The 14,882-nt window shown below is 42.3% G+C and overlaps 1 protein-coding gene across 2 annotated transcripts in view; it reads right to left on the reverse strand.

The window, feature by feature from the left end:
- Positions 1 to 12,314: 12,314 nt before the first annotated feature.
- Ncapg2 (non-SMC condensin II complex subunit G2) overlaps positions 12,315 to 14,882 on the reverse strand; it is a 76,434-nt gene continuing 73,866 nt past the window's right edge. For both annotated transcript variants that reach the window (XM_008833059.3, XM_029563490.1), the window contains exon 28: positions 12,315 to 12,883. In XM_008833059.3, coding sequence (XP_008831281.1) covers positions 12,832 to 12,883 — 52 coding nt within the window. In that variant the 3' untranslated portion in view covers positions 12,315 to 12,831. The remainder of the gene's footprint in view (positions 12,884 to 14,882) is intronic.

Below are 14,882 nucleotides of genomic sequence, written 5' to 3' on the forward strand. Positions count from 1 at the left end.
GAAGGGCTGGTTTTGTGGACATGTATTCTTTCAGGCTGTTCGTGTCATGGAAGATTTTTCTTTCCCACCTCAACTATAATAGACATTTTTGCTGGGTAAAGTATTCTGGGCTGGCATCTATTGTCATGTAGAACTGGAAGTACCTCGGTCCAGGCTCTTCTGGCTTTCATAGTTTGCACTAAGTCAGCTGTAATTCTCATGGGCTTGTCTTTGTATGTGACTTTTCTTTTGCTGCTTTCAGTAGTCTCTCTGTTCTGCACATTTAGTGTTTTTACTATGTTATGTCGTGGGGAGTTTCTTTTCTGATCCTACTTGTTCTATGTGCTTTCTGTATTTGTATGGGGATGTCTTTCCTTCGTTTCGGGAAATTATCCTCTACATTCCTGTTTAAGATCTGGTCAATACCATTAACCTGAAATTTTCCTTCCTCTGATCGTAGATTTGGTCTTTTCATGGTGTCCCAAATCTCTTACATATTCCATTCCTGCGTTTTTAAATTTTTTTTCCATACTCTTTGCTTGAGTGGTCCAATTCTTCAACTTTATCCTTCAGTGTTGATATTCTGTTTCCCATTTCTTTCATTGGTACAGGGTTCTGGTTCTCTCAGATTTAATTCAGAGGGAACTGATGGTTTCAGATCAGCTATTTAGAAGTACCCACAGAAGCTCAATTCAGGTTCCAGTCAGGTACACTCAGGCTTCCTTCACCATGTGGATCTGGACACTCTCAGGAAGTCCCCTGAGTTCTCAGTCCCTATGCCAGAGGGAGGCCAGAGGGGGACCAGAACTCAGCACTTTGTGGCGGTCTGCTGAGATCAAAGCTGCTACATCAATGGAAGTTGAAACCCACTCTCTCAGGCTGTCTGCTAGGATCTCAGCCTTAGCCTACCAAAGCCAGATTTGCCCTGGGACCTTGAGAGGGGCCTCACGAAATCCCAGGTAGGAGGATGGGTATGACAGCTCACCACTATGTGGAGGCAGGATCCGGGGGCTCTCAGACAGTACCCTGTGTTCTCAGGCCCTCTGCCAGAGGGAGGACAGAGGGAAGCCAGAACTTGGCACTCTCTGGAGGTCTGCTCACTCAAAGATTATTTTTATCATTTATAAAACAAACGTCAACGTGGGACTTCAGTCTTTACTCACAAGCATGTGAACTAGTGTGCCCAGCTTCTACCTTTCCCATCTTCTCAAACAAGTGGATGGAATTATATAATGCAAGTTTGACACAGGACAACCGACTTTTTTTTTTTTTTTTTTTTTTTTTTTCAGACAGGGTCTCCCTGTAGCCCCAGCTGTCCTGGAACTCACTATGTAGACCAGGCTGGCCTTGAACTCACAAAGGTCCACCTGCCTCTACCTCCCAAGTGCTGGGATTAAAGGTGTGCGCCACCACGCCTGGCATACCGACTATTTCATACACACTTAAATTTTAGGTCAAACCACTGACTATTGTGGAAAAATAAACTTTGATGACAGGGAGCCTAAACAACTCAAAACTATTTTTTCCTCCTTTAACTAACATGCTTAATGGTTATGAGGCAGCTTTTGGCTTTCAATAATCACAGTTAGGGATACACGCATAGGACTATTCAAGTGAAACAGTTATAGAAACAGAGTCAGAAAACTCATTAATACATCAAAATATTTTGCTGTATGGAAGTATTTAAAATGACTTTTTCAAACTAATTATGTTCTCTGTGACTGAGGCACTCTTCTGGCAAGAGCAAGCTGTAGTTTATCCATGAAAATTAAAGGTCCTTAATACCAAACTTTACTTCTTAGATTTGGACAGTTTTAGAAACTGACACCCAGGAAACCAGCATGCTCTTTCTACGTTTTCACTATCTTAAAATTAGAACCCTATAAATCATATATTAACCATGTTCCTTTTTAATATTGTTCTTGGCAATAAAGACTATTAAAAGTTACACTGTGCACATCTTGTGAACTGATTTTTTTTCACTAACCTATTTGGAAATGAGACTTCCACATCACAATTTTTACTTAATAAAGACTATTAAAGTTATACTGTGCACATCTTGTGAACTGATTTTTTTCCACTAACCTATTTGGAAATGAGACTTCCACATCACAATTTTTACTTAAGAGTAGATATCTATATGAATACTCTTACTTCTATCTTTCCAATCGAAGGAATTTAATGATTCATCTTATTCCAAATCCTGAAAAATATTTTAATTTCATTTTATGCATATGTGTATTGCCTTCTGGTATATAAATGCACCTGTGCCATTCAATGTCCAGAGAGCTGAGGTGTTGGATCCTCTGCAACTGGAGTTACAGGCAGTTGTTAGCTACCCTTTGGGTGCTGGGAACCAAACCATGGTCCTCTACAAGAGCTGCCAGTACTTTTAACTGCTGAGCCATCTCTCCATCTCCCCCTTTAAAAATAAATTTTATTTATTTATTTATTTTTGGTCTTTTTGAGACAGGGTCTCCTTGTAGCTCTAGCTGGCCTGGAACTCTCTATGTAGACCAGGCTGGCCTTGAACTCACAGAGATCTGCCTGCCTCTGCCTCCTGAGTGCTCGGATTAAAGGCATGCGCCACCACACCCAGCTTTTATCATTTGAGTGTAGGAGTGTAATGCCTACATGTAAGTGCACCCGTGTCATGCAATGCCCAGAGGTCAGAAGTGGGTGTTGGATTCCCTGGAACTGGAGTTTCGGATGGTTGCTAGCCACCTTGTGGGTGCTGAGAATTGAACCAGAGTCCTCTACAGGAGCACTGAGCTATCTCTTCAGCCCCTTAATCCAAAATTTTAAGCTTAATATTATAGGTACAGAGTGTAAAACAATTCTGGGATTTCTTCAATAGATAAGCAATGGCACAACTATGCTGTTTTCAAAAATGTCTAGAAATTCATTCACATGTAATCACATATTTTACAACTTGTGTTAGTTGACATTAAACATTTATTGTGCCTCAAATCCATCTAAGCTTTTTTTTTTTTTCGTGGAAAAAAAACAAAAAAACAAAAACAAAAACAAGCCATCTGCTTCAGGTTTATTTAGGGGAACTGACCTATAAGGACATAATTCCATTTTTAAAAAATGTGTATTTTTATTGAAGTTTTGTACATTTCACACAAAACATCTTAATCGTCTTTATAACCCTCATCTATCCACACAACCCCGTAGCCCCCCCCCCACCAGATTTCATGCATTCTCTCCTGTATGTTAAGGCCTACTGAGTCAAGTTAGTGTACCCAGATGTCCTTCGGTGAACGTTCCTACAATGGGGTGTAGTCAGCCTATCTAAAATCTCTCAAAAGAAAATCAGCTCTCCCTCACTTGGCAGTAATTGGCTGTCAATAGTTCTTTGGCTAGGGTTAGGTTCTGCTGCCCATTTCCCCAGATCCATGCTGGGTTTTTGTGTGAGTTTGTATGGGTCTTGTGCATGCAGATACCATTGCTGCAGGTTCATGAGCAAGGTCTTAGAAGCTTGTAAGACTATTTCCATATGGTCATGCACCTCCTTCCCTGGCTCTTACAATCTTTCTGCCCCCTCTACTCCAATGGTCCCTGATCCCTGGGTGGGTGAAGTATAATATAGGAACCCTGTCCAGGAACCTGCACTCTACAAACTTACTCTCTATCCTTTGGCCGTTTTGAACTTTTGTGTTCATTGCCCTTTGTTGCATGAGGGAGCTTCACTGATGAGAGTTGAGAGATGCTTTAGTGTTCTCTACCCCTAGTTTCACTGTGTTCTGTGAGCCTTAGGTGTAGAGGTTCCATTATAGATGTGTCACTTAAAGTTGAGCATCTCACAGATACTTATGGGCATGCGGGGATCTCGGGGCGCCAGCTGCTGGGCGTGGCGCCGGTCTCCCGCGGGCCGCTGGGGTGCGGCGGGGCACGCACCGCGGTGCCCGGGGGCGCGCGGGTCCCCCACCGCGCTGCTGTGGGGCTCCCCGGCTACTGGGTGCTGGCGACTCTACTGATCGCTGCACTCCCAGGCGGGTCCCTGCTTCTCCGCGTTGTTGAGGCTCTCTGCTACCGGGGCTGGCCCAGTCGGGTTCCGTCCCAATCTACCGTGCACTTCCTCGAGATACGAGATCCGTCAGCTGCCAGATCACGTGGGAAGGTGCGGAGCCGGCGAAAGCTGGTTTACAAAGAGATAGCCCTCTCCGGGAAGGCTGGATCGTAGGCAGTAAGACACAGAACTCAGCTCAGTCAGTGGTACAGCTCCTTTATTCAGTGACTCAGCTCGGCTCAAGGTCTTGATGATCCAGCTTCGATTAATTAGGGGAAACCAGGATATTTTATACTGTGGGGGCAGTGGCAAAAGCCTTAGTGGATAGGTGCTTTCAGGATGCCCCATTTACATGTAGTGGTGGGCTTCTGCCAGGCTGCCAGACATTGCCTGATTATCACACAGGAAAACCTGGCAGTTCCTATGCCAGAGGCCATGTATCTGTGACAGCTACTTCAAAGATGAGTCAGGAAGAGGATGCTGGGAAGGCACCCTGCTGATCAAAGGAGTCTCTGCATATGAAGCCGAGCCCATGGGCTATCCGGACATGGAGAGACTACTTTACACAACAGGGGTCCCCAACAGATACTTATTCTGTATGTGACCAATTGTGGAACTCTGTATTAGTCTCTGTTGTAAAAGAAGCTTCTTTGATAAGCGGTGACTGGCATACTTGTTTATAAATATAAGGATCCACATTTAGCATCTAGTAAGAAACTATGTTTGTCTAGGGATGTTTCAGCCTTCGGGCTTTCTATAAAACCTATGATCTCTCCAATCATGTGTATTTGGGTATGTTTACAGTTCTCTCCAACTGAGTGAGTTTAAAGTCCAATTAGGTAGTTGTTGATTATCCACAAGATGAAATTGTCAAAGCAATTGCAAGCAAAAGAGTAATGCCAGGAGGTGGGGGGTGGGGAAAAGGGGGATGGACCATACCAGATCTCAAACTATAGTCATAAACAGCATGGTACTGGCAAAACAGACATGTAGAGCAATGGAAGACAATAGAAGGAAGACTCAAACATCAGTGCATGCAATTCCAACCACCTGATATTTGACAAGAACACACACTGGAGGAAAGACAGTATTTTCAACAAACAGTTGCTGGCAAAACTGAATTTCGAGCTAGCTGTAAGATGAAGATGAAATCTTCACGTGGTTTAATTTGCATTTCTCTAGTTACTAAGGATGTTGAACACCTTTGAAGGTGTTTCATGGCCATTTTTATTTCCTTTAGAGAACTCTGTTGATATCCATAGTCCATCTTTTAATTGGGTCATTTGTTTTATTTGTTTTTGAGTTCTTCATATATTCTGGATATGAATCCTGTCAGATATGCAGCTGGTGAAGATTTTCTCCCAGTCTGTGGGTTTCCTCTTCACTTCCTTGGCTTGTTTTGTTTTGCTGTACAGAAGCTTTGTAGCTTGAGGTCCTACTTGTAGATTGTTGACCTTAAAGCCTGAGCAACTGATGTCCAAATTCAAAAGTCCTTCCCTACACCTGTATCTTGTAGGCTACTGCCTATTATTTTCTAAAAGTTTCAGAATTTCAGGTTTCACACGGAGGTCTTTGTTCCACTTGGAGTTGACTTTTGTGCAGGGTGATAGATAAGGGTCTAATTTCATTCTTTTACAGGTGGAAATCCAGTTTTGCCAGCACCATTTGTTGAAGATGCAGTCTTTCCTCCAGTGTGTGTTCTTGGCACCTTTGTTATCAGGTGACTGAAATTGCATGAACTGCTATTTGGGTCTTCCTTTAATTATATTCCATTGCTCTGCATGTCTTTTTGTGCTGGTACCATGCTGTTTTATGACTATGGCTCTGTAACATAGTTTGAGACCTGGTATGTTAAGCCCCTCAGCATTGCTCTTTTTGCTCAATATTGCTTTGGTTACCTGGGGTCCTCAGATTCCATATGAATTTTTTTTTTCTATTTCTGTGAAGAATGTTTTCAGGATTTTGGCTGGCATTGCATTGAATCTATAGATTGCTTTTGGTAGGATGGTTAGTTTCATAATATTAATTCTTCCAAACCATGAGCATGGGAGGTCTTTCCATCTCCTGGTGTCCTCAATCTCTTTCTTCAAAGATTTAAAATTTTCATTGTAGAGATCTTCTATGTCTTTGGTTAGACTTATTCCTATTTTATTTTGTTGCTATTGTGAGTGGGTTTCCATGAACATCTCTGATTGTTACTGATATATAAAAAGGCTAATGCTTTGTGTAGATTTTGTAAACTGCCACTTTACTGAAAGTATAGATCATTTCTAGTTTTACTGGTGGAATTTTTTGGATCTCTTATGTATATCATATCATCTGCAAATAGGGATAATTTGACCTTTTTTTCCCAATTCATAATCCCTTTAATTTCCTTCTCGTCTTACTGCTCTAGCAAGCTTTTCGAGCACTATTTTAAAAAGGAGTGGAGATAGTGAACAGCCTTATCTGGTTCCTGATTTTTAATGGGAATGCTTCCAACTTTTCCCCACTTAGAATGATGTTGGTCATGAGTTACTGGTAAGTAGCTTTAATTATGCTCAGATTATGTTCCCTCCAGTACAATTCCCTCTAGAACTTTTAACATGAATACATGTTGAATTTTGTGTCAAAGGCCTCTTCTGCATCTACTGAGATGACCATGTGATTTTCATCTTTAACGTCATATTATTTAACTTACATATATTGAACCATTCCTGTATCACTGAAATAAAGCCAACTTGATCATGATGGATGATGTTATTGATGTGTCTGTATGCAGTTTGCAAGTATTTTGTTCAGAATCTTTGCATCTATGTTCATTAAGGATGTGTGTTGTGTCTTTACCTGGTTTTGGTATTAAAGTGATGCTGGCTTCATGGAAGGAGTTTGGAAGTTCTACCTCTGTTTCTATCTTTCTACATGATTTTAGTATTGGTTGTAGGTTTTTAAAAAAATTTATTTTTTATGTGTACGAGTGTACTGCCTGCATGTATGTGAGTGCACCCGTGTCATGCAATGCCGCGGAGGTCAGAAGAGGGCTTCGGATTCCCCTGGAACTGGAGTTAAGGACGATTCGTAGCTGCCATGTGGGTGCTGAGAATCAAACCCGGGTCCTCAGCAAGAGCAGTCAGTGCTCTTAACTGCTGAGCCATCTCTCCAGCCCCACAGATATTCACATCTGGTAGAACTCTGGTGAATCCATCTGAGTCTGGGCTTTTTAGAAGGTGGGTTTTGCATTACTGTTTCAGTTTCCTTATTTATTATGGGTCTGTTCAAGCTGTTGATCTTTTCTTGGCTTAGCTTTAGAGTTCCAATTAATCTAGAGCCATTTCTTTTAGGTTTTCAAATTTAATAGAGGTTTTAAGGGGCTGGAGAGATGACTCAGTGATTAAGAACACTGGCTCTTCTTGCAGAAGACCCGGCTTCGAATCCCAGCACCCACATGGCAGCTAACAACCACCCGTAACTCCAGTTGCAGGGATCCGACAGCCTCTTCTGACCTCTGCAGGCACTGCATGACACAGGTGCACTTACCTACATGCAGGCAATACATGCATACACATAAAATAAAAAAACCTGTTTTAAAAAACTTAATAGAGGTTCTAAAAGCACTCCTTTGTAACGTTCTGGATCTTTCTGCTGTCTGTTCTGATGTTTCCTCTTTCATCTTTGGGTTTCCTTTCTGTTTTATGGTTAACTGGGCCAACAGTCCATCTATCTTATTTTTTCAAAGAACTAGTTCTTGGATTCACTGATTCTTTGTATTGTTTTGTAACTTAGATGGGCTGCTGAATAGAAAACATATTCTTTGGTGCTTAGGTGGAATATTTGGTAGATGTCTGTTAGGTCCATTTGCTGTACAGTATCATTTAATTCAGATATCTGTGTACTGTCTGGTTGATCTATTTGAGAAAGTGGGGTACTGAAGTCACCTACTGAGTTGGGGTTAATCTTTGTCTTAAAGTCCTGTAGCACTGTTCTTATTAATTTGGTGCATGTATGTTCATGATTGTAATATCTTCTTGGTCAATTGTTCCTTTGATCAGAATGAAGTAACACTCTTTATCTCTTGATTTACTTTGAAGTCTATTTCATCAGAATTGCAACCCCTGATTGTTTCTTAGCACCTCTTTGCTTGGAATATTTTTTTAAATTCTTTCACCCTAAGGTAGTGCCTATCCTTGAAGGTAAGTAGTTTCATAAAGACCACGAAAAGATGAATTTTGATTCTTAATCCATTCAACTAGCCTGTGTCTTTTGAATGGAGAGTTGAGGTCATTTATATTTAATTATTGAAAGATTAATTTATTTGCATTCTTGGTCTAATTTTGTGTTTCCACATTATACCTTCATTTAGTTTCTGTTGCTTCTTGGGTATAGTCATTCCTTTCTTCAGGCTTTTGTATTGCAAGTATTCTCTGTAGGACTGGTTTGGTGGACATGAATTCTTTCAGCCTACTCATGTCATGGAAGATTGTTCTTCCCATTTCAACTACAATACAGTTTTGGCACCTATAGTGATTAAGAACTTGGAATACTTTGGTCCAGGCTCTTCTTGGGTTCATAGTTTGTACTGAAGTCAGCATTAATTCTGATGGGTTTTCCTTTATATGTGACTTGTTTTTCTCTTACAGTTTTCAGTATTCTTTGTTCTGTACATTTAGTGTTTTTACTGTGATATGCCATGGGGAGTTTCTTTTCTGTTCCAGTCTATATGGTGTTCTATGTGCTTCTTATACTTGTATGGTTATGTCTTTCCTTAATTTTGGGAAATTTCCTTCTATAATCCTGTTAAAAAATCTCAATACCATTTACCTGGAATTCTTCTCCTTCCTCTATCCCTATGATGCCTAAAATTGGTCTTTTCATGGTTTCCCACATGTCCTGCATATTCCACTTCTGTTTTCTAAAAAATGTTTCATATTCTTGGTCCAATTCTAATACTTTATCATCCACTCTTGGTATTCTGCTGCTCTTCTGATTCACTCTATTGGTGAGGTTTCTCCTGCTGTTTCAAATTGGCTTTGAGTTTACTTCCTTTATTTCAGCCTGAGTTTTCTTGATTATTTCTACTTCCTTTCTGAGTTCAGTCAGAAGTTTATCCCTATCCTCCTTTAGTTCTTTGACTTGTGCATTCTTTAAACTCACTGAGAATTCAATGTTCTCATTGAACAATGTTGCTCATGTTTATAACTGTTCTCTTAAATTCTGTGTCCTGGGTTACCTCTAGGAGTTTCTCATGTAGAACTCATCTATAGGACTGGTGGTGTTTGGTTGGAACACAGTATTTTTGTTTTTCATATTATTTTTTCGTTGTGGTTTTGACATCTGGATTTTTTGCTGCTTGTGATTCTGCTAAGAAACTCAAGTCTTCCTTTGTTGAGTTGAAGTTTGAATCTGTTGTATTATTGATATACCTTGGTTGCTTTCTGATTGAGTATGAAAAACTTGTTGGTCTAGGCTTCAGGTTCTCTTTATTTTATATTGGAGGAACCAGATGGCTCCAGCCAGGTTATTCAGAAGCTCTCCAGGAGAGCATAGCAGCCCTGGCTAGTTAGGAGCACTTCAGTTGCTTCAGATGGATAGTGCCAACATCCAAGAAGAGGAGATGGGAAATGGAAGTGCTGGTCCCTACTAGTCATCAGGGAAGCCTAAGTCCTGGGGCAGTGGGAGGGACCGCAGATGGTCCCAAAGCAGGGGGATGGGCAGTGTGATTTGGGCAGCTTACCCCTGGAGGGCAAGTTAGGTGCTCTCAGGTAGTCTAAAGAGGTCTGCAAGGAGAGGTGATGGGACAAGGAATTCCAGGCCCCTACTACCCAGCAGAGAACACTGGCCCTGGAGCAGAGGAAGGGACTACAGATGGGCATGGTGCAATGTGGGTGCGCTCAGGCCATAACTTTTTTTTTTTTTTTGGTCTTTCTAAGACAGGGTCTCCCTGTAGCCCCAGCTGCTGCTCTGGAACTATGTAGAGCAGGCTGGCCTTGAACTCACAGAGCTCTGCCCCCCAAGTGCTGGGAATAAAGACAAGCACTACCATAACCGGCCTTGTAACTTCATTTCTAACGTTACACTATTATTTGGCTTACTGAAAAGAAAAGGAGGGGAAAAAAGCCTGGTAACTTCTTTAGGTCAGTTAAAGGGCTTATGTCTAGAAGGGATATTTTTAAAAGTTAATCTTACATCCCACACTCTAAGTTAATGACTCTAGAAACAAGACTAATAGCAGGAAAAATAAACCTGCCAACATCAACCCACTCATTAGCAGAAATGCAGTTTAACTCAAATTGTACGACCAAAGTATAATGCTATTTGCCCAAACTTCCCTAACCATCAGCAGAGAGGAAAATCTGCTTTTAAAATCTAAATAACCTAAAGTACAAAGTCAGCAATGGTCCAACTCCTGAGGATGTGCAGGACTGAATGAGTGGGAAAGAAAAGCCGAGGGATTAACACTCCGGTCTTTAAAAAGTCACAGTACCACAAATACATTAAACTTGCCTATGAATTAAATAAGATGCTGCTGCTGCTGCTGCTGCCGCCGCCTTTTAAAATAAGAAATAGTGTAGGCTCTGCCCTTAAATGTAAACGCAGGACATTAAAGAAGGCTGGAGAGATGGCTCGGCAGTTAAGAGCACTGAAGGCTCTTGCAGAGGACCCAGGTTCAATTCCCACCACCCATATGATGGCCAACAACCATCTGTGACTCCAGTTCCAGGGGATCCAATGCCCTCTTCTGATTCCGTGGGCATTGCACAACATGGGTGCACCTACCTACATACAAGCAATACACCCATACACATTAAATAAAAATAAATATTTTTAAAAATCAACTAAAAACCTGAAATCATCGTTGGGGATGGTGGCACACACCTGTAATCCCAGTACTTGGGAGGCAGAGGCAGAGGGAGTCTCTGTGAGTTTGAGGCCAGCATAGTCCACACAGTGAGCCCCAGACCACCTGGGGCTATAGGGAGACCCTGTCTCAAAAAGACCAAAAAACAAAAACAAAAATGAAACAAAAAAAAAAAAAACCCTGAAATCATCTGACACCCAAATTTTTGGGACCAGACATCGTAACTGAAACTACACTGATCTACCTTCTCCTAAATCCAACCCCTCACAAAAATGAGAACCCAAACAGTCCAAACACAATCAGATCTGCATTCTGACCACAAGGGACTTTGAAATTTTTCTGAAGCACATGAGCATCTGCAGGCTGTCTTCTTACAGTTTTTTGTCTTAAGCTAAAGCCATACTCCTGAAGCCACTTGCTGACTCACAGCAATCCGGACATGCAAACAGATGATGTCAAAAGTACCATCTTACTCACAGATGTTTAGGCTGATTCAACATTTTAGTTCCTATTCTGAGTCTTCCATAAGGTGCAAGACATCCTAATCATGACATAACGTCTCTCCTGGTTCTACAATGATCCACCCTCTGGCACAGTGCATCTATCTACAGCTGTATCACTGAAACAGACAAGTTTTCCTAACCTTCAACCTCCAGTACAGCTCTGTAGAACTTGTCATCATGGTTGACTAGAAAGAACGTGGTTCAATCTTTTCATTTCAATTTACTGCCATGGTGTCAATCTCTCTACTTCATCTGGCTACCTTTCCTCTTCCCCACTTGCTGAGGTCAATAATCCCATCATCCTCAGGGCCCTGAGCTCAGACCACTTGCCAGCCTCTTTGCCAAGGGAAGGTCACTGAAGGGGTGACAGAAGCTCCAGAGAAAGCAGGAGTCTTCCACCACCGTGCTGGTGCCAGCCCTTCTACACTTGTACACAGGGACAGCTTGCTACTATTTTTAAATAAAGGACACAAACCTTCTGTGACTGCCTTGTATGTGGTCGCTATATTATACACATCATTTTAAAGCCAGGGCCTTTTTCGTCACACCACTGAAACATTTATACAAGTTCTGAGTAAACCTTTAACCCTTGAGTTCTCTGCTCATTCCTTCACTATTACCAGTACAGGAAAAGGCCTATGTCTCTGCAATGGACCTACAGAGGGAAAACAGGGCAATATGGGCATGTACATCCATTGAGCAGCACTCTGTTGCAGCCTTGAGACAGGACAACTAAACAGCATGTTACTAACAGCCCAGGCCATCCTCAATTCACTTTGACATAGATAGGCACGATATATGAACTTAATTCCCACTCTGTCTCTCAATGCGTATGGTACACAACAACACTCAAACAAGTTGGGCCTCTCTGAGCTCACACTGACCTTTCACAGTAGGAAGCTAGCCTCTGAGGTAGGGCTGCTGAGTTCACATGTAAAGGTTGGGAAGTGCAATGGTATAAGGAGATATTTCACATGAGGACTATATATCTGTATATTTATTACAACTGTACACCAGAGGGCAATAAGGCATCTTGACAAAGGGATCCTTCTCATCATTGGCCTGCATAGGCCTGTGTGGGCTAGTGGTAGTCTGCTAAAAGGCCAGAAAGAAATTTGTTCCAGGGAAACTATCTTAACAGATAATAAATAATGGGTAAGTCATATGCCAACCAACTCAAGAGATGGCCCAGAGACAGTTCCCATAAACTATTACCAGAGAAGAGGGGCAAGAAGCTTGGCAGCCTTCCTTCCACTTACTCTTCACCTCTCTCCATCTGTTTGCCCAATCTCTGCCAGCTGGTTAAAGGCACATTGTGTTTGGTAAAGGAACTGAGCTGTATTAGCCTTTACCTTTGGAAGTTCCAGGCCCAGCCACAGTCCTTACAGAAACAGACCTCCAGGCTTAGCCTGACAGAAGAAGAAAAAGCCAGGAGAATACACACATCTCAATTTCATGAGTCTCTCTTTCTACTCCTACACCTAAAGATGGTGGTTTTGTCATGAATTCAAAAATTCTTCCAAAGTTCTCATTGATGATTCATACAGGAACCTGAAACAAAGGAAGACATAGATTAAGTTCCAGAAAAAGTGAGAATTTAGAAATGGTGTACAAGCAGACATACTTGAAAACAGTCCATGATCTGTGAATGCACCCTGACCTATTGATGGGTCAGCAGACAGTTGTAGGCAGGCCTTAGCACCTGTTGCAGAACATACACTCTGGGGCCCAGTAACACCTGCTCACCTGGCAGCATCCAACTTGGGAACACTTCTCTCAGAACTACTTTTCTGAGCTCTACCCACAGCACACAGAAGCACAATGAGGCTTGTAGTTCCCAGCATTCAGTGAAGACTCTACTTCATACAAGAAAATGAGATAAACAAAAACTCTCCTCCCACCACCATGTTCTGCTGCCATGGCTATCCCTTCTACCTCTGGTGGCCCAAGTCCTGCCCTATCTACCCAGGCCAGGCGATGGAACATGAAGATGATCTCTCCCTTCCTTTACAGGGCATCTACTATAATTCAAGAATCACTGCTGGACAACTGCCCGCCCGTGTGTCACTGCACATTTAAACACGTTCCTTTACAAAGTGTATGGTTCTGCAACGTTCCCTTTTTTCAGCTAACATTCCTACTTGGCTTCAGTGTGTGTTGTTTGTTTGAAATCTGCCCCCAAGTGCCCTCTCCCAAGACAGTCTTCAAATTCCTCCCAGACACAAAACAGACACCCATCACCTTTCACTTTAAATAGCAGCTCAGCTATATTAACATTCTGAGCCTGCAGAGGTCAGGGGACTGTCCTCTTGGGCAGCACTGTGAATGAAAAAAACTGATGGCCAGCCTCCCTGGCCTAGCGTACTGACTGCCTGTCTAGTGTCAACTAAGGACTGACGTTTAAATTTTTTTATTTTATGTGTATGAGTGATATGCCTGCATGTATGTAAGTGTACCTATGTCATGCACTGCCCACAGAAGACAGAGTGTTGGGATTCCCTGGAACTGGAGTTATAGACAATTGTTAGCTGCAATGTGGGTGCTGGGATTCAAACCAACGTCTTCTGCAAGAAGCTATAGTCAGTGCTATTAATCACTAAGTCATCTCTCCAACCCCAGAACTGACACTTTAAATTTCAGGTAGCCACATTAAGAGACAGAAACAGACAAGAACTTCTTTAAAATACTTCTTTAACCAGATGTATCTAGTACACATCAGCTGTCATCAACACAGTCACTACAGATGTAACTTACAGTCTGGCACTTGCGTCTGTCTACCTACCACCACTCACACACTCAGAGGCCTTTGAGTTGGCAGCAACAATCCAGAAAAGGTTTAAGATTTTTCTGCTTATACATGGAATCATGAATTCTATCAAGTTACTTGTGTGTTTTAAGTTAATCTCATGACAGAAAGCAGTCTTTAGATCACTTCTTTTGCTAGAGGGGTCTCTTCAGTTACGATTACTGCATTTGTCAGTACACCTCTCCAGTGTGTGCACAGACCATCAGCCTGGGCCATCCTTCACAGCTGAACAGGCTCTTTTCAGACTTTGATTACCATCTGCCTGCTTACCCTCTATGTTGTTGAGTTAAAAGCTCCGGCTGGCCTGACAAGGCACCCACCTGTGGGTGTTTAGCTGGGCTAAAATAAACACCTCATGGGTACAGGTGGGATATAGACTATAAGGATACCACATAGAAACAGTAGACGGCTGCCCTGCCCTGTGGACACCAGGGACCCCCGAAGCTCCACCAGCTCTCCCAACCTCAGAGATAGAAAAGGTGTCACCTCAGGTCAGCTCTTTAGGAACTGAGACAGCCAGGACCCTCCCAGGAATCCACCTCGCTGGTCCTTGGCTAGCACCATTGCCTCAGAGCTTGCTCCCAAGCTCCAGGACCCCTCAGGAGAACAGCCTTCTCTGTCATGTACTGGTCCACACACTGATGGCTCAGGGGACAGAACCAAGATAGAGGGAAAGTAGCACAAATCACTACCCTCAATTCCAAGTATCACTGCCTGCAAAGTAGACTAAAAAAAAAAAAAAAA

Source organism: Nannospalax galili, unplaced genomic scaffold (genome assembly GCF_000622305.1).
Source record: "Nannospalax galili isolate Female #2095 unplaced genomic scaffold, S.galili_v1.0 scaffold516, whole genome shotgun sequence".
In the NCBI taxonomy this organism is placed as follows: domain Eukaryota; kingdom Metazoa; phylum Chordata; class Mammalia; order Rodentia; family Spalacidae; genus Nannospalax; species Nannospalax galili.